This window comes from Oratosquilla oratoria, chromosome 29, assembly GCF_046742065.1.
Source record: "Oratosquilla oratoria isolate Oo_2021 chromosome 29, ASM4674206v1, whole genome shotgun sequence".
NCBI classification, from domain to species: Eukaryota; Metazoa; Arthropoda; class Malacostraca; order Stomatopoda; family Squillidae; genus Oratosquilla; species Oratosquilla oratoria.
Genome location: NC_134805.1, coordinates 42,551,496 through 42,571,760, shown reverse-complemented (window position 1 = coordinate 42,571,760; position 20,265 = coordinate 42,551,496). Strand labels below are relative to the sequence as shown.

Genomic DNA, 20,265 nt, shown 5'->3' with positions numbered 1-20,265 from the left:
ATGTTTCCGGAGGCTGGTATTTGGTGGTTGTGGAGGAAGAGAAGAGAGTATCTGTTTGGCCCCCAAGGGTTGGGGGCCAAACAGCAGCAACCACCCCTGGCCATCAGCTCTACGCAGGTGGCACCGATCCCCAAGAGGAGCTATGCATGCCTTGGGGAGTACCACAATCCTTTTTCCCAACATGCAATGTTAAAGGTCAGATATCAACAGATATACCATTCTCTAAAAAACATCGTATTGCTCGAAAAAGTACTTTTTAAAAGCATACAAATAAAGTTTTTACCTATTACAGAAGAATTTATTCAGAAAATTCACTTTTAATTGCGCCTCGCATACCACTTTTCCGAAGTCTAGATATTCAGAATAACAATATTGTTTGTTTGGCAACTGTGACGTCACGAACGCGGAATTCCCCGAACCTTTCCCGAAGCGCACGGGCGGAATGTTTCGAATAGCAGACGACGCAATGAAATGAAGACAAAACTGTTTTTTGCCAAATTTGATAAGATGTAGATGGTGGAATTATATAGAATACTGTCAGTATGTTTTTTTATGTACATTAAACTGTAAATACAAAAAGTTATGGAAGTCTTGATATCTGACCTTTATAGGTCAGATATCAAGACTTCCATAACTCTTTGTATTTACAGTTTAATGTACATAAAAAAAACATACTGACAGTATTCTATATAATTCCACCATCTACATCTTATCAAATTTGGCAAAAAACAGTTTTGTCTTCATTTCATTGCGTCGTCTGCTATTCGAAACATTCCGCCCGTGCGCTTCGGGAAAGGTACGGGGAATTCCGCGTTTGTGACGTCACAGTTGCCAAACAAACAATATTGTTATTCTGAATATCTAGACTTCGGAAAAGTGGTATGCGAGGCGCAATTAAAAGTGAATTTTCTGAATAAATTCTTCTGTAATAGGTAAAAACTTTATTTGTATGCTTTTAAAAAGTACTTTTTCGATGATTTTTAGTGAATGGTATATCTGTTGATATCTGACCTTTAAGTGTAGTTGGGAAGGCTTATGGGAGGATCTTGATTGAGAGGATTAGGAGAGGAACAGAGGGAGTAATTGGTGAGGAACAGTGTGGATTTAGGATGGGTAGAGGTTGTGTAGATCAGATTTTTGTGGTAAGACATATGTGAGAAAGCTATAGGAAAGGGGAAGGATGTTTTTTGGGCTTTTATGGATCTGGAAAAGGCTTACGACAGGGTAGACAGAAAGGCACTGTGGGAGGTTTAGCGGATATACGGGATAGGAGGAAAGCTTCTAGGAGCTGTCAAGAGTTTTTATGAGAGTAGTAGAGCTTGTGTCAGGATTAGAAATGGAGAGAGTGAGTGGTTCGAGGTAAAGGTGTGACTTCATCAGGGATGCGTTATATCGCCCTGGCTGTTCAACTTGTACATGGATGGGGGTAGTGCAAGAGGTAAATGCAAGGGTAGTGGGTTAGGGGTTGCAGATGGTTAAAGAAAATGGAGAAAAGTGGGAGGTGAGCCAGCTGTTGTTTGTGAACAACACTGCGCTTGTGGCAGGATCAGAGGAGGGATTGAGGAAGTTGGTGACAGAGTTTGAGTGTGTGATAGAAGAAAGCTGAAGATAAATGTGGGTAAAAGTAAGGTGATGAGATGTTCAAGGGGTGAAAGTGGCAGCAAACTGGAAGTGAGCATTAAGGGAGAGCGACTGGAAGAAGTGGATAGTTTTAGATACTTAGGTGCAAATGTGGCAGGAAAAGGTGGAGTGGAGGTGGAGGTAGAATGTAGATTGAGAGAAGCGAGTAAATGCCTTGGTGGATTAAAAAGTGTAATGAAGGAGTGATTGTGCCAACAGCACTGTATAGGGCAGAAACGTGGAACATAAGAGAGGAAGAGAGAAGGAGTTTGAATGTGTTTGAGATGAGGTGTCTGAGAAGTATGATGGGGGTTACTAGGCTAGATAGAGTGAGAAATGAGGAGGTGAGGAGGAGAACAGGGGTGGAAAAGGAGTTGGGAGATAGGGTTGATGAAAGAGTATAAGGATGGTTTGGACACATGGAAAGAATGAGTGAAGAAAGACTAGTAAAAGAGGTATGGAAGGCAGATGTGGAGGGAGTGAACATGAGGGGATGTCCTATGATGAAGTGGATGGATGGGGTGAAGGGGGCTTTGGGGAAAAGGGGAATGTCTGTTGAGGAAGGAAGGGAGAGGACAGAAGACAGGGGTGAATGGTTGTATATAGATGATGTTGTGATGCATGAGGTGGAATGGGTGGGGGGATGGGGTGTGAAGTAGTATGTGTGAGCAAAAGTTGATGCAGCCTGAAGGGATTTCTCCCCGTCTTCTCCTTTTATGCATGGGGGGACGGAGAGGGGGGGGGTCGCTGAATGACAAGGTGCAGGGATGACCCGTCGTCCAGGAGGTTCTAAGATAAGAGGGAGGGTGGAGGGGTGTGGAGTGTATTCAGGGATGGAATGGGTGGGAATGATTTTATGCCTTTTTCTTTTTGGTTACCTCCCTTGTAAGGGGGAAAAAGCCTTGGTATATGTATGTATGCTTAAGCATATATGAGTTCAAAATGTTATGGCAAAAAAGTATCAAGAGATGGAATACAAAAATTAACTTTATCCTGTGCAGCACGATGAAATAAATGCACAGGTCTTCCCAACCAAGAAAGCATATTTAGTGATATGCAAGAACTTTGATAAACCCTTTTGTAACTATAATCTCTATACTCAAACTTTCACATGACTTGTTCCTCATCTTATGTCTCATACAATTATAGTAATCCATCTTTTGTGAATACTGACTGCTATGAAAAAATAATGAAACTAACATTCAGTGAAGTTTGTGAGAATTGTTTCTATGAGTTCTTCAAGAGAGTCCAGGTCTTCCTTCATGCTGAGGTCATTGCAGTAGGGCCAAGGAGCAAGAATGACTCCAGAAGATTTGAGGTCTCTGGCCTTTTCAAGATCTTGACTTTTGACTTGCATATGGTGGGATTCTGGCAGAGTTACAATGGCAAGGCTGTAAAAAGAACATAAAATAATTTTTTCAAGTGTCTGAATGAATAAAATTTGCAAGAGAGACTTGGAGTCATGGATAAATACAAGGGAATGTACTATAGTACAGTATACTCAACTCTATGCCAAGTCTCTAATCTTCAACATGATGTTGAACTTACAATATTTTCCAAAGGGCAGTCTCAATATTGTCAATGGGCTAGTACAATATACATTGATACAAGGACACAATGAAAAATCTAGGCATAAATTAAATACTTAAATGATCATCTTTTATCTGATTTTATTTGATTTGGTTTAACAACATAAATTCCTCTTTTCAAAGAGGGCTAGGATGGTGCTTCCTTACAGATTTTTCTTTTTTAAGTAGGGAATTTAATGGAATGTGCCCTTCCTTGACTTTTGGCAAAGTAAAGTGGTGATGAAATAGATAGGAGTGGAATTATGCCATTTGACTTTGGCTACCTTCTTTGTAAGGGGAAAAACCTCTTGGTATGTGTGTGTGCATATGAACTTATTTCAAACTGCATCCACTCTTGACCTCTGCCACAAGTAGCAACACTCTCACCTACTTAACCATAATTGTTTATCTATATATCAAAAGCTTTTTCCCCCTTATAAGGGAGGTAACCAAGTCAAAGGAACACCCCTTCTTCCCTCTCATCTTAACTCCTCATGGATGATGAGTCATCCCTGTAGCCCACTCACTGCCCTGGGTCAGAAGCAATGCAGTAAGATGCAGTACATCCACAGCAATGCCATTTCACTTAATCAGCGACCACCCCTCTCTGCCCCCTCATGCAGAAAAAGATGGGGAGAAATCCCTTCAAGCTGTCAAAATATCATTCACACATAAGCACCCTTTACCCCCCACCCTCCATCTCTCCCTTCCTTGCATAACAGTATCATCTATACCCAGTCACTCTTCACTCATCCCTATTTCCTACCTTCTCCCTTCCTTGCTCAACAGACATTCCCTTTCTTGCTCAATGCCTTCTTCACCCCATCCAACCATCTCAACCTCAGTCGTCCCCTCAAGTTCACTCCATCCACCTCTGCCTTCCACACCTTTTTACTAATCTTTCTTCACTCATTCTTTCCGTGTGTCCAAACCACCCCAATACTCTTCCATCAGCCCTATCTGCCATCTCCTTTTCCACTCCTGCTCTCCTCACCTCATTTCTCACTCTCTCCTACCTAGTAACCCATACCATACTTCTCAGACATTTAATCTCAAATACATTCAATCTTTTCCTCTCTGCCTCTCTTAAATTCCAAGTCTCTGCCCCATACAGTGCTGTTGGCATGATCACCCCTTCATATAATTTCCTCTTCACATTCATTCTTAGATACTTATTTCTCATTAAATTTTTTAATCTCCCAAGGTATTTACTTGCTTCTCTCAGTCTACAATTTACCTCCACCTCTATTCCTCCCTTTCCTACCACACATGACCCCAAATACCTAAAGCTATCCACTTCCTCCAGCCTCCCTCTGTTGAGACTTACTTGTAACTCACTGCCATCCTCTCCCTTTGTACATCTCATCACCTTGCTTCTACCCATATTTAGCTTCAACTTTCTTCTACTGCATATCTTCACAAATTCCATCATTAACTTCCTTAATCCCCCCTCTGACCCTGCCACTAGTGCAGTGTTGTAAGCAAACAACAACTGGCTCACCTCCCATTTTTCTACATTTTCTTTAACAATCTCCAGTCCCCTGCCCATTACCTTTGCCTTTACCTCCCACACCACCCCATCCATGTACAAATTTTTTAAACATGTTATGGGAGTCTGTATTGTGTATGTATAATTATTTATATAGATATGTACATATAAAGCCACCTAGCAGGTTTGTGCTAGGAAGTTGTGAATGTGTGTTGGACCTACCCCACGCAGGGTAGGCAGTCTTGTATTTGCACTGGTCAAAGACTCACACACTCTGTCCATGTAGATTTGTTATAAATTGTACCAATACTGATGTGTGAACTCTTTTATTTGCCACCCTGAGCATATGGAAGTGGTAAACTTAATGTTTGACAATTATTGCAACAATTCACTGTGAAAACTAGTGCACTAGTGAACTACCCTTTTTGCAGGTATTAACCTAGTTGTATTTACCTAGTTATATTTTGCAGGAAGGGAAGCTACACTCGTGGTGTCCTCCCTTTGTATTTCACAGTGTCTAGTTTGCTCTTAAACTCATGAATAGTTTTTGCATACACTATTTCATTGTCCAGTTTGTTCCAAGTGTCTACCACTCTGTGGAAAACTGTTTTTCTTCAGATCTCTTCTATAGTTATGTTTTTTTTTTATTTTCTTTCCATGTCCTCTTATGCTTCTCTTGTCCCAGTTTAACAAGTCCTCTCTATCGAGTATTTCTGTGCCCTTCATGATTCTGTAGATGGTCAGTAGGTCATCTCTCTTCTTTGCTCCAGAGTTGGTAACTCCAGCTTAGCCAATCTCTCCTCATATGACAAGTTTGCAAGTGCAGGTGCCTTTTTTGTGGCTGCTCTCTGGATTCTTTCTATTTTCTTTATAATTTTTTTGGTACTGGGTGACCACAATGTTGCCGCATATTCTAGTCTAGGCCTTATCAGTGTGACCAATGTTTTTTTTAATAATTTCTTCATCCAAATATGTAAATACCACTTTTATTGATCTTAGCAAGTTGTAGGATTCTCCAACAATTTTGTTTATCTGTTTATCATAGGACAAGTCATTTGAGATGATTACACCCAAATCTTTTTCGGATCTCTCCTTCTTTACCTCCTTGGTTCCAATTTTATATTGTCCTGATATTCTATTTTTGCTTTTTCCAAACTCCATTATGCTACACTTGTTAATATTGAAGGTGTTTCCATACATATGTTTTTCTCTTGTTTTTCCTTCATTTTCACAGCTAGGTTTGGACTATCACAATTGTGGAAGTGCAACGAGTGAAATATTGGACTGCTTCATATTTGAGGGACATCACTCCAAGCCATTTTTGCCTTCAAAGTTTGTGCTTATATCCAGACTACTCACTTCCTATGTTGGCCCAGTTTGTATCATCATAATACTGCAAGATTTTTCAACATCTTGCTGCAATAATTGCAACTTTTCCATCATTGGGCGCATGAATGTTGTTAGATGAATATTGACTTTCCAGCCCATGCAGTATCCATTACTTGCCACATTGTTTACCCATTTTGATTGGTCTTATTATTATTACTCCTTGAAGTCCTTACTTTTCATCTAGTCTCATGTATTGTGAGAGACTAGTTTCATTTGAATAATAGTGTCTTTTTTTTTCCATGCTCATATTACCAGGTTTTGTAGATGTGAACCAAGATCACTTGCATGGCTGTTGATCTGCAGCTACTCCCTGTGTGGACGAGAGCCATACTGCATTCAATGGTCTCCTATCCTGTCTTCTGAGGATACTTCTTCACAATGCAAATTTCCCTCTCAAAGCAGATGATGCCAACATTTATGTGTGTAGTCTGTGCATCTATGTAATTACTCCCATATCTACTTTTATGTATGCATCTCTATATTTGTAACTGTTTCCTAAGTAGGCATCACTGTGTATGTAATTGTTTTCTGAGTACATGTTGCTTAGATGTGGTCAAATCATACCGGCCCCTCCACTTCTTTGTAATCATCTCAGTATGTACAGTGACAAAGTCTCCTCCTTTTTCCACAGTAACATAATGGCAGCCCCAAATATGTTTCACCTTACTCTTACACTATTACATGAACCCATTATTACTAAATTCTCTGGTGAGGATCCTAATTACACTGTATCTGCCTTCCTACAACAATGTGAAGATAGCATCAACACTAATGTCATTACAGGGTCAGAAATAATTTCTTTTGTAAGGTCTCAATTCACTAGCCTCTGAGATGACGTCAGCTTCATGCATCAACGCTAGAGCTTTAAACTATGATTACACCACTTTCAGGGCAAATTTTCTTAAAATGTTTGATGCTAACTTGATGATAATTTTCTCTGGTGCTATAGATTGGCTGATGTGCTTACCTCCTATATGGGCACTGAGAATTTTATGTGTGCTCAAGCTAGAGCCTCTGAAGCATTAGATTCTTTGATACATTCACACAGGGAAGAAACTCCATCACTTTAGATAGACTCCGACTTGTTTTGGAGTATCTATTCTACATTTTGTTCCTTACTCCTTCTGAATGAAGGATTGCTTCTTCTCTCAGTTATCAGCCAGATGAATCTTTATTCTCATTTGAAACAAAGCTTTCTAAGAAGTTAAAAGAACTGTCCCCATCATGCCTTGCTAGCTCCAACAATACCTAGCCATTTACAGCAGACTACAGAGGTTTTTCCTCCTCCTCCACCATCTACTCTGTCTTCAATACCTACTAAGAAGAGCACCCCTTCATCACCTCCTCTGTCTTCAACACCTACACAGAGTACTCCTACACCTACATCTACCATACTTTAATGCATGTATTATAACAAAGTAGGTCATTCTAGTGTTTACTGTTTCCTTATTAAGCATCATGAGCAAAAATCTAAGCAGACTCCTGTACGTAGACGCTACTTCCTCTTCTAGTTTTGCTCGACTTTTCAAGACTGTCATTTCAGCCACAATCTAGCTAATGTCATGTCCATGGACAGTGTAGCCGTTCTACTCATCAGTATTCCACGATTTTGCAGCTTCAAGCAGACAATAGTTCAGTCCCCAAACATACTCCCATTTTCACAAGTGCCCATATCACAATTCCAAAGACTAATTAACTGTGACCAGTTCAAAATTGTCCCTTTAGTGGCTGCTGTCTCTTCCCAATTCCTTACCTTTCAGTGTTATGTGGAGCAGATACCTATCTCTGTAACATTAGACACTAGGGCAGAATGTAGTCTTATGAGCAGCAAGGTATACTCTGCTCTAAAGGATTAGTATAATGTACCATTGTTACCTTCTTGTAGTGCTTTGCAAGCTGTACAAGGCTCTCCCTTGTCTATTCTTGGATCTATTTGCATTCCCTTAAGGTTTTCTTCCCATGCTAAAGTGTTTCATGTTAACTTTGTGGTAGTTTCTGATTTCATACTTCAGTGTAATTGTCTCAGGCTTTGATACTTTAACAACTCATGCTATAGATATATCTCCTCTATGCTGTATGGTTACTTTTGACAACAATGTAATTTCTGCAATAGACAGGCCTATTTCTATACATAGCTCACCACTGTGCATGCTCTGCCCAGGGTTAAAAACTAAGGGTTCAAAATTTTAGGCCTTCCTGTACTTTCTTGTGCTGCTGTTGTTGTAGGCGAGCATTTTATTAGTCCTTCTAGTTCAGTTCAAGTTCCAATGTGCATTTCAGATGCCCCAATTGGTTCAGACATCTTATCTCAACCTGACTATGTTCGTGTTAGACATCTTGCTTTAGAGGGTACTCTCCCACTGTTCATAAGGACTGCATTACCACGGCCATAACCAACATTACTGGTGCTCCTATCACACTCTCTTCTGGTGTTCATTTAGGTTCTTTTGATGTCGTTTAAGTTAACACTGTCCAGGATTTGTCTCCTCTTATACCAGCTTCTATTCAATAATGCATATTCAATTCACATGCAACTGATACAGCTCATTTCTTTCAGTATGTAACATATGTAAGTAACATTGATTTTCCTGAGGTAAGAGACTGTCTCATTGCATTGTTGTTGACACATTGTCAAGCTTTGGCCTTACCTGGTGACTGGCTGGGAGTTACAGATTGTGTTGTCCATAGCACTGATCTTAAACCAGGGGTGCGTCCAGTCTACATACCTTCTTACAAGTTGCCTCATTCTTGTAGACTTGTGGCTCAGTCTTTGGTTGACAAGTTGTTGAGTGAAGGTGTCATCCAAGAGTCTCATTCCAAGTGGAAATCCCCACTCCTTCATGTGCCCAAGAAGAATGGATCATTCTGCCCTGCTATGGATGATAGGCATGTCAATTATATCACAGTTCCAGATCATTACCCTTTGCCTGTGTTGAGTGATTTTCTTCAGTCCATAGGATCAGGTAACACTGTTCACCACCTTGGACTTAAAGGCTGGCTTTTGGCAGATTCCTTTGGAGGAAAGATCTCATAAGATTATGGCTTTCTCAACTCTGTCGGATCATTATGAATGGCTTCAATGCCCCATGGGTTTGAAGAATGCTCCTTTAACATGTCAGCATCTTATTAATTCAAATTTTCATGGCTTAGTGCATAATGGACTTTTTGTGTATCTGGATGACTTGATTCTAGTTTCCAAGGATGTGGAAAGTCACTTTCATAAGTTGTCATTAGTCTTGCAATGTTTTGCTGAAGCTGGGTTGAAGCTCAATTTACCCAAATGTTAATTCTTAAGTCCAGCATCCAATTCTTAGGTCATGTGGTAGACAAAGATGGCATTCATATTACAGATGATAAAATCAGAGCTGTTGGAAACTTTCCTACAACCAAGACAGTTGAACAAGTATGTTCTTTCCTAGGATTGGCAGGCTACTATCATGCTTTTGTAAAAAACTTTGCTTCCATAGCATCACCTCTTACTTGTCTTCTCAAAAAGAATGCTTCCTTCTAGTGGCATGATGCTCATCAGAAAAGTTCTGACACCTTGAAGCTGGACCTTACTTAGGTACCTGTGTTGGCATTCCCAGGTTATACTATTCCTTTTACCATTTGCACTGATGCTTTTAGTCTAGGTATTAGAGGTGTCCTAATGCAGCAAGTAGATGATTGTCGTTCATGTGTTATTGCATATGCTAGCCATTAGCTCAATCATGCTGTGTCTTGCTACTCAGTTACACATCTGGAAGCTTTAGCAGTGGTGTGGGCTTTAAAGCAGTTTCATGACATAAGTTTTGGATATCCCATCACAGTTTACACAGAACAGTGCTGTCACACAACTTATCGAAAAACAAAAATCTTTCAGGCCACCTAGCCATATGGTTTCTTACTATTGAGGAGTTTAATCCAGTCTTTAAGCATATCCCAGGATATGTAAACAATGTTGCAGGTGCATTTTCATGTAATATACCCATAGCTGCTGTTGCTGTGATTCAAGATTTAGCCAAAACTCAATGTGAGGACCCTGTTTGGTCTGCTGTCATTCATGCCTTAGCATCTGAGGATGATGCTACCTTGCCAAAATTGCCTGTGCCTCTGTCTCAGTTCTCCTTAAAAGACAGTGTTCTCACTCATAATGCGAAAGTGTTTGTGCAAGGTATTTACCTAGTTGTATCATACGGGAAGGGGGCTATGCTCGTGGTGACCCATCTTTGCATCTTTCAGCATCAAATTTTTTCTTAAAATCTTGAATAGTGTTTGCACATACTGTTTTTTTTATCTAGTTTATTCCATGTATCCAGCACTCTATTTGGGAAGCTATATTTTTCAGATATCTTCTATAATTATACTTTTTGAGTTTCTTTTCGTGTCCTCTTGTTTTTCCATTGTCACATTTTAGTAAATCCTTTCTATCAAGGATTTCCATTTCTTTCATGATTCTATAGTCAGTAGATCACCTCTTTCTCTTCTCTGCTCCAGTGTTTGTAGTTCCAATTTGGATAATCTTTGTTCGTATGTTAATTTGGAAAGAGCTGGTGCCATTTTTGTTGTTGCTCTCTGTATTCTTTCACATTTCTTTATATTCTTTTTAGTACTGTGTGACCATAATTCTGCTACATATTCCAGTTTTAGTGTTATTAATGTAACTAATATTTTTTCTATCATTTCTTCATCCAAATATTCAAATGGCACTTTCATTGACATAGGTTGAAAGTTTCTTCGACTATTTTGTTGATATGTTTGTCCGGTGTCATATCTTTGCTGAATATTACTCCAAGGGCTTTTTCCGATTTCACTTTTTGATTTCTTCTTCACCAATTTTATATATATTTTTTGTATTCTATTTTTACTTTTCCAAACTCCATTATACTACATTTCTTGATATTGAAATTCATTTCCCTCTTTCAAGTCCACTTCCAGATTTTGTCCAGGTCTGATTGTAATGATTCACAGTCCTCCTCTGTTCTTACTTTCTATGGTATTTTTGTGTCATCTGTGAAGAAATTCATATAACATTCAACTCCTTCATCCATGTTATTTATATATATGACAAACATGATTGGAGCCAGCACCGACCCTTGCGGGACACCACTTGTCATTTCTTCCCATTTTGAGTATTTGTCTCTAATTACTACTCCCATTTTTCTCCCAGTCAAGAAGTCTTTCACCCATTCCAATAATTTACCTCTGATGCCACCTATCGATTCTATTTTTCTTATTAATTCTTTGTGTGGTACCTTTATCAAATGCTTTTCATAGGTCTAGATAGGCACAGTCTGCCCATCCATCTCTCTCTTGTATCATTTCTATTAGTCTCAAACAGAAATAGACCAAGTTTGTTGTACATGATCTTCTTTGTTTAAATCCAAATTGATTTGGATTCAGTATAGTTTTTTCTTCCAGATGTTTAACCCATCTACTTTTGATCATTTTTTCACATAATTTTGCTGTGCTTGTTATGGAGACCAGTCTGTAGTTAGTTGGATTTTCCTGGTTTCCTCCTTTATATATTGGTACAATATTTACATTTTTCCAGTCTTGTGGTACCTTTCCTTCTTTGAGCGAGCATTTGATTATATTGTATATTTTATCCGTTAACTCCTCTACATATTCTTTCAATATCCAATTTGCAATTCCATCTGGAACATGAGATTTTCTAACATCAAGGTTTTTTATTTGGTTGCTAATTTCCTTCTGTGTTACATTTACTTCCTTCATTGGGGGGGGGGGATTTTTGTCTCTATTTGCTCACAGTTAGGTGAGTTCTCAATTGTGAATACCAATTTGAAATGATTATTCATAATTTCTGCCATTTCTTGTTCTTCGGTATATTCATAACTTCCCTGGTGCAACTTTTCTATTTCTTGTTTGTTTGTTAGTTTATCATTCACATATCTGTAAAATAGTTTAGGTTGTTCCTTGCATTTTTTTTTCATGGTTTCCCTTTTCATCTTTGCATATTTTTACATAATCATCTCTTAGTTTGATGTATGTTTGCCATTTGCTCATTTTTTTGTCTTTTTTCCATTTTTCCCAGGCTTTGCCTCTTTTATCCTTAGCTTCACTACATTTTTTGTTGTACCAGTTCTTTATGTATACTCTTTCTTGCTTTAGTTGTGGTACATATTTGTTCATTATAAATTTCTTTTAGTATACAGGTAGCCGTCAACTTACGACCTATGCGACTTACGACTGATCGACTTTACGACCACGAGATGGTGCAATAATATCTAACATTTAATAGAGTAATAGAATTGCAATGTTATGCCTGGCAGTGCAGTACATTACTCTGCACGCTGCGAGACGCGAGTACGATAGTTTTGGCAGGCTGCCGGCAGCGTCAGCATCCATGCCAGCTAAATATTCTTTCATTTTGTTTGTTTGAAGTAAAATGTTTCCTAATTTTGAATTGCATTTTGTATGTTTGTATGTTTTGCAATTAATAAAATATAACAAACTTTTTATGCCTAGACTAGTTTGTTGTCGATAACAATATGTTCGGTACAGTACTTAAACGAAAAGAATGTATTTTGGTGAAATAAAAAAATCCTATTTTTGCCTTACATTTTGTATTTTTATGTTTTGCAATTAATAAAATGTAATAGTATTTTTTATGCCTAGTCTGTTGTCGATGACAAAATGTTCGGTGCAGCATTTTGTATTTTTATGTTTTGCGATTAATAAAATGTAACATTAAACTTTGTTTATGCCTAGTCTGTTGTCGATAACGATGTTTTCGGTACAGTACGTAAATGAAGAGATATGTGTTTCGAAATATATTTTTTCCTAATTTTGCTTTACAATGATTTTAATGTAACCAACAAAAAAGGATTTGTAGGTCAAAGATGACAGGACTTTACTCAGTATGCATAGGCCTAGGCTACGTTTCCTAACGAAAATGATAAAAAGTTAATGAATATTAAACAACGTAGCTCAAAAATAATAAGATTTTATTCAGTATGCATACGTTTCCTAAAGAAAGTCTGATGGTAAAATAATACAAAGGTTAACAAATACAGTATTAAATATCATAGGTCAAAGATGATAGGATTTTATTCAATATGCTTAGGCCTAGGCTACGTTTCCCAAAGAAAATCAGATGAAATTATGAAAAGGTTAAAAATACTATACAACATAGTTCAAAGATGCTAAGATTATTTCAGTATGCTAAATATACAATTATATATATATATATACTATATAAAGGGTAATATATACTGTATATATATAGACCGACTTGCGTCCAGATCGACTTACGACCTGTCTGTCGGAACCGAACTCTGTCGTAAGTCGACGACTACCTGTATTCCATTTCTCTTCCATCCTTGTTTCTTCCTTTAGGAATTTTTCCCAGTTTGCATTACAAAAGAATTTTCTAAGTTTCTCAAAATTTGTTTTGTTGTACATTGGTCTTCCTGTTCTATCTTTCTCATTTCTTCTTAGGCCTATTCTTTCTTTTAGTTTGAATTTTATTAGTACATGGTCACTCTTTCCTATTGGTGTTTTGTAATCTATTCTGTCCTTAATTTCAGGTTCTGAAGTAAATATTAAATCCAGTCTCAATGGTTCCTCATTGTTTCTGTATCTGGTATTTTCCTTTATCCACTGAGTTATTGTGTATTCAATGGTCATGTCTAGCAGCATGGTGCCCCAGATGTTTTCTCCACCCTTTACTGTAATTTCTTCCTAACATATTTCTTTTGAATTAAAATCATCCATTATTACTATGTTTCCTCTTTCCCTCAGTATATCAGTCAGTTCATATTTAGTATCTTCCAACAGTTTGGAATGATCATTTTCTGTCCAGGACTGTGTTTTGGGGGGTACATACACTACTACAAATTTTCTACATTTCATGTTGTTGCTTTCAACTTTTATCATAACTGATTCTACATTGTTTTTTCCTTCTGTTATCTTTGTCACATTTAAGTCTTTCCCAGTCAAAAATAACACTCCCCCTCCCTGTTTCTCCTTTCTATTCTTCATCCAACAGTTGTATAGACCTTGTCTCACAGTTAGTGATCCACAAGTCTTTAGTCCATTGTTTCATCTCTTGCTCATGATTCCCCTCAAGCTGGTCACCCAGGTCATGACAAAACTCAGGCTATGGCTCACAAGAAATATTATTGACCTAGAATGCATTAAGACTTTGCCACTCATGTAGCTCAGTGCAAGTCTTGTGCTTAGAACAAAGGTTCTACTCACACTGCTCCTATTCTAGAGTATCCTATTCCTTCTTGCTCCTTTGACACTGTCACCAGTGATCTCTTGCAATTGCCCCATAGCATTCAAGGCTCAGTGTACATTCTTGTATGTGTTGATCACTTTAGCCATTCTGTGATATTGGCTCCTTTGCAAAATAAATCTGCTCCAGTAGTTGTTCATGTTCTAGTCTCCCATATGTCCTGTCCTTACACTACTCCTTCAGTGTTGTTTAATGACAATGGGACTGAGTTTAAGAATGAAGTCATTGCCAACATTTGCAAACAATACAACATTATCAAGACTTTTGTAACTGCTTATCCTCCTCTAAGAGTCCGGTGGAGCAGACAAATAGGAAAATACCTGACATCCAAAGGCTGTTGCTTGTGATCTGCAGGAAACTTGGGAAGACTGGCCACCTCATTATGTCATTTATGTAACAATGGGAAAGACACCTCATTATGTCATTTATGGTTCTGAGAAGAGGTTTCCATATAATCTTTTGGATAGTCCTATTTGTCCTCTCTACAACTTTGAAGATTACAGTTACCTTCAGTGCAGCGAAAAAAATACACGGGAGCGACGAGTGATTTCGCTCGGGAAAGTTCCAATGTCGCTCTTGCAAATCCAATAGCGGGAGCGATCCCCCACAAAAAAATCGCTCCCGCAGCAAGATTCAATGTTTTTCATGCATTATCCATCATTTAGCAATCCCTTAATCCCATCACCATTGATGAAAGGATCAGAGCAAACACAACTTACCCGTGATCAATCATTGTATTATCAATCGATATCATAAGTGCAACACATCAATCAACTTTAATTTGTTGATGTACGTACGTATGTTTACGCGGTATAGCTGCTACTGTTCAATAGCTTACCTAGCCTAGCTATTATCAGCTGCATGCGCGCGTATACTATAGTACATGTTGACTAGACTCTACACGACTTTCGTGCTACATAATGTCGCTAGTTGCGAATTGCATAGTACCTGTATGCAGGGAAGTTCATTGGTTGCATGCAGCTAGCTGCCCAATCAACGCACTGACTACATGTACCCAATACCACATAACCGCATGCATACGTACACTGTACACATGCAAACTCGCTCGAGGCCTAGGAGGGAAACTGGGAAATCCCATTTATAACCTCGTTTGCGTATTTATGAGAAAACAAAACAGAATCAAATGTTTGGTTAGTAATTGAAAGTAAATAAATTCAAGTATAAATATGAACATTTGATAATGATATATTTAGTTCATAAATATGGATCTTTGGAGGGAAAATAACAAATACTAAAAAAGAATATAATTCGTTAGCTAGCTTAGGTTTACGGTAGCTAGGTGTACATTTGTACGTCACGTCCATGCCAAACTTTCGATGATCGTACATCATGGAGCGATTTCTAGTGAAGCGAGTGAAGATGAGTGAAGATGAGTGAAGATGGTTTGCCCTCAGATTCAGTCTTTTCAGAATCGAGGGAGAATGTTTTGACGGCAGTAACCACTTCTGGACCAGCAAAGCCTAATTCATACTCTACGGGCAAGGGCCAAGGAAAACGAAAACCAGTAAAGCATGAATCTACTATACGCTCGTGGAACCTAGATTGGCTTGAAGTGGATCGGGGCAGTGATGGTACTCTAATGGTGTTTTGCAAGGCTTGTCATGCATTTCCACTCCCAACCACTGCCAGTGGAAACAGAGGCACTGTCTCTGCCAATCAGTTTCACCCATCCCCCTCCCCCCAAAATTAAAGGCTGATTTGTTTAAAAATATATATTTTCCATGCACATGAGTAATGAGTTAGCCTTCCAATAGTTTGAAGGAAATCGAACCTGCAAAAACATGGCTCTGGAAGTATAAAAAATGGCTCTGGTAGTTAAAAAATGGCTCTGGTGAAATTATAAAAAAAAAATGATAAATGGCTCTGGAAAATAAAAAAGTATTTTTTTCCCTGTTTCAGTGTCATACACTGCATACCATATATGATTCTGTCAGATGAAATCTTCAGGAGTCTATATCAAACATGATACAGAAACAACATAGTAAGGCTACCTGTTTCCATCCAAATCTGTGATCATGTTTTTAAACAAATGCCAGAGCAACAGTCTAAATCAAACAACAAATTTACTGGTTCTTTTCTGGTGATGCAGAGGTTTCATCCCAATAAGTTCATGGTTTCTGTCCCATCTTCGGGACTTAGTGAGGTTCTGCATTCTGATAGGCTTAAGAAGACTCAGGTGCCCATACCTGCATTTACCCAGTCTCCCCCAAAGCTCAATGTTCCCAATGTGTTAACCCCTGTTCACCATTCATATCATCTATGTTCAAAAGGTACAATGCCTTTATGGTTGAGTGACACTAGTGTGTACAATTATCTTGATGTGCAATAATTTTCTGTTATTGTAACTGATATCTATTCTGTATATATATTGTGTAAATAAATATGTATTTACCTAGTTGTATCATTCATGAAGAGAGCTATGCTCGTGGTGACCTATCTTTGTATCTTTCAGCATCAATTTTTTTCTTAAAATCTTGAATAGTGTTTGCACACACTGTTTCTTTATCTAAATTATTCCAGATATCCAGTACTCTATGTGGGAAGCTATTTTTTTCAGATCTCTTCTATAGTTATCCTTTTTGAGTTTCTTTTCATGTCCTCTTGTTTTTCCATTGTCCCATTTTGGTAAATCATTCCTATCAAGGACTTCCATTCCTTTTATGATTCTATAAATAGTCAGCAGATCTCCTCTTTCTCTTCTTTGCTCCAGAGTTGGTAATTCCAATTTGGACAACCTTTGTTTGTATGTTAATTTGGAGAGAGTTGGTGCCAACTTTGTTGTTGCTCTTTGTATTCTAAGTTCTTTATATTCTTTTTAGTACTGGGTATCCATAGTGTTGCTGTGTACTCCAGTTTTGGTCTTATTAGTGTAACTAATATTTTTTAAAATTTCCTCATCCAAGTAGTCAAATGCCACTTTCATTGACCTTAATAGGTTGAAGGTTTCTCCAACTAATTAAACTGATATGTTTGTTTGGTGTCATGTCTTTGCTGATTATTACTCCAAGGTCTCTTTCTGAGTTCACTTTTTTGACTTCTTCATCAATTCTATAATTTCTTGATATTCTATTTTTACTTTTTCCAAACTTCATTATTCTACACTTCTTGATATTTAAGTTTACTTCATACTTTTGAGTCCATTTCCAGATTTTGTCTAGGTCTAACTGTAATGATTCAAAATCCTTCTCTGTTCTAACTTTACTATTTTTGTGTTATCTGTGAAGAAATTCATATAACACACCACTCCTTCATCCATGTCATCTATATATATGGCAAACATGATTGGAGCCAATACCGAACCTTGCAGGACACCACTTATCATTTCTTCCCAATTTGGGTGTTTCTCTATAATTACTACCCTCATTTTTCTCCCAGTCAAGAAGTCTTCCAACCATTCCAATAATTTTCCTTTGATGCCACCTATTGATTCTATTTTTATCATTTTTTTGTGTGGTACCTTAACAAATGCTTTTTGTAGGTCTAGAAAGGCACAATCCACCCATCCATCCCTTTCTTGTATTATTTCTATTAGTCTCGAATAGAAGCAGATCAGGTTTGTTGTACATGATCTTCCTTGTCTAAATCCAAATTGATTTGGATTCTGTATAGATTTTTCTTTCAGATGTTTAACCATCTACTTTTGATAACTTTTTCACATATTTTTGCTATTGTGCTTGTTAGGGAGACTGGTCTGTAGTCGGTTGGATTTTCCTTATTTCCTCCTTTATATATTGCTACAATATTTGCATTTTTCCAGTTCTGTGGTACCTTTCCTTGTTTGAGTGAGTATTTCATTCTATAGTATATTTTGTCCATCAACTCATCTATGCATTCTCTTAGTATCCAATTTGCAATTCCATCCAGACCATATGATTTTCTGACATCAAGGTTTTTTATTTGGTCTCTGATTTCCTTCTGTGTTACAGTTATTTCCTTCATTGGGGGGGATTTGTCTCTCTCTATTCCCTCACAGTTCTGTGAACTTTCAATTGTGAATACTGATTTGAAATGATTGTTCATAATTTCAGCCATTTTTAGTTCTTCTGTATATTCATAATTTCCCTGGCACGGCTTTTCCATTTCTTGTTTATTTTTTAGTTTACCATTTACATACCTGTAAATTAGTTTAGGTTGTTCCTTGCATTTTTCTATTATATCTCTTTCATAGTTTCTCTTTTCATATCTACATATTTTTACATAATCATTTCTTAGTTTGATGTATGTTTGCCATTTACTCGTTTTTTGTCTTTTTTCATCTTTTCCAAGCTTTGTCTCTTTTATCTTTAGCCTCACTGCATTTTTTGCTGTACCAGCTTTTTATGTATACTCTTCCTTGCTTTTGCTGTGTTACATATTTGTTCATTCTCTCATTATAAATTTCTTTTAGCATATTCCATTTCTCTTCCATCTTTGTTTCTTCATTTAGGAATTTACCCCAGTTTGAGTTTCAAAAGAATTTTTTGAGTTTCTCAAAATTAATTTTGTTGTACAGTACATTAGTCTTCCTTTTCTATGTTTTGCATTTCTTCTTAAGTCCATTTGCTCTTTTAGTTTGAATTCTATTAATACATGGTCACTTTTCTATTGGAGTTTTGTAATGAATTCTGTCCACAATTTCAGGTTCTGACATAAGTATCAAATCCAGTCTCGATGGTTCCTCATTGTTTATGTATCTGGTATTTTCTTTTATCCACTGAATCATTGTGTATTCAAAGGTCATATCAAGTAGTATTTTTCCCCAGAGGTCTTCTCCACCCTTCACTGTCATTTCTTCCCAACATATTTCTTCTAAATCAAAATCACCCATAATTACTATATTTCTTCTTTCTCTCAGTATATTAGTTCATATTTTGTATCTTCCAACAGATTGGAATGATCACTTTCTGTCTAGGACTGTGTTTTGGGGGGCACATACACTACTACAAATTTTCTATTTTCATGTAATTGCTTTCAACTTTTATCATAATTAATTCTACACTGTTCTTTCCTTCTGTTATTTTTGTCACATTTAAGTCTTTACTAGTCAAAAATAATACTCCCCCACCCTGTTTTTCCTTTCTATCGTTCAGTTGTGCTTGGCATAGCTAAGGGGAATGTAATCTTTGGATATATTCATGAGCTTTTCTATTTTTGTCTGCCCAAATGTGTGTTTATTGTATTTTCTCATCATCCTATGTATTGTTCTATATCTTATTGTATTTGTTTCATGTCCCGGGCATCCGGCGTATTATCCTGACCAGTGTTTTCTTGTAACACATTACCTTTATAATTCTTGTAATAGTCTGCTCCCTGCCATGAATGGTGTTTCCTTGGTGAGAATACTGAGAGGTGGTGCCTAAGCTGTGTTATGGGAGCCTGTAGTGTGTATAATTATTTATATAAATATGTACATATAAACCCACCTAGCGGGTTTGTGTTAGGGAGTTGTGAATGCATGTTGGACCTACCCCATGTTGGACCTAACCCATGCAGGGTAGGTAGTCTTGTATCTGCATTGGTCAAAGACTCACACACTCTGTCTTGTTGTTATAAATTGTACCAATACTAGTGTGTGAACTCTTTCATTTGCCACCCTGAACATATGGAATGTTCCCAAAGTACCTTCTTATGTGTTTGTTTAGTTATGCATTATATCTATGAGGGAAATCAGCTTCCTCTGAAAAACAAAACAAAACAAACAACAGCAACAACAACATAAACAATAATGACCAACCTCTAAGAGTGCTCTTAATTCAGAGCAGATGTTATTTTAGTAGTGGAGTAGTATGTAGGTAGTACAGTACTGGATCAAGTTATATCAATGGTAAAAAATTATTTGGTTGAAGAGTGGGACAATACACATTCTAAAATGCCATTTTCTCCTATCTAGATACAGTGTAGCTGGTACTATCAATTAATTAATCAATCCACTGACCCAGGTCTCTCTTGCAGGAGAC

At 37.5% G+C, this 20,265-nt stretch overlaps 1 protein-coding gene across 3 annotated transcripts in view; it reads right to left on the bottom strand.

The window, feature by feature from the left end:
• Nucleotides 1-20,265, bottom strand: part of LOC143040754 (voltage-dependent calcium channel subunit alpha-2/delta-1-like) — a 590,989-nt gene that overhangs the window by 26,904 nt on the left and 543,820 nt on the right. For all 3 annotated transcript variants that reach the window (XM_076212156.1, XM_076212154.1, XM_076212155.1), the window contains one exon: nt 2,821-3,011. In XM_076212156.1, the coding sequence (XP_076068271.1) occupies nt 2,821-3,011 (191 nt within the window). The remainder of the gene's footprint in view (nt 1-2,820; nt 3,012-20,265) is intronic.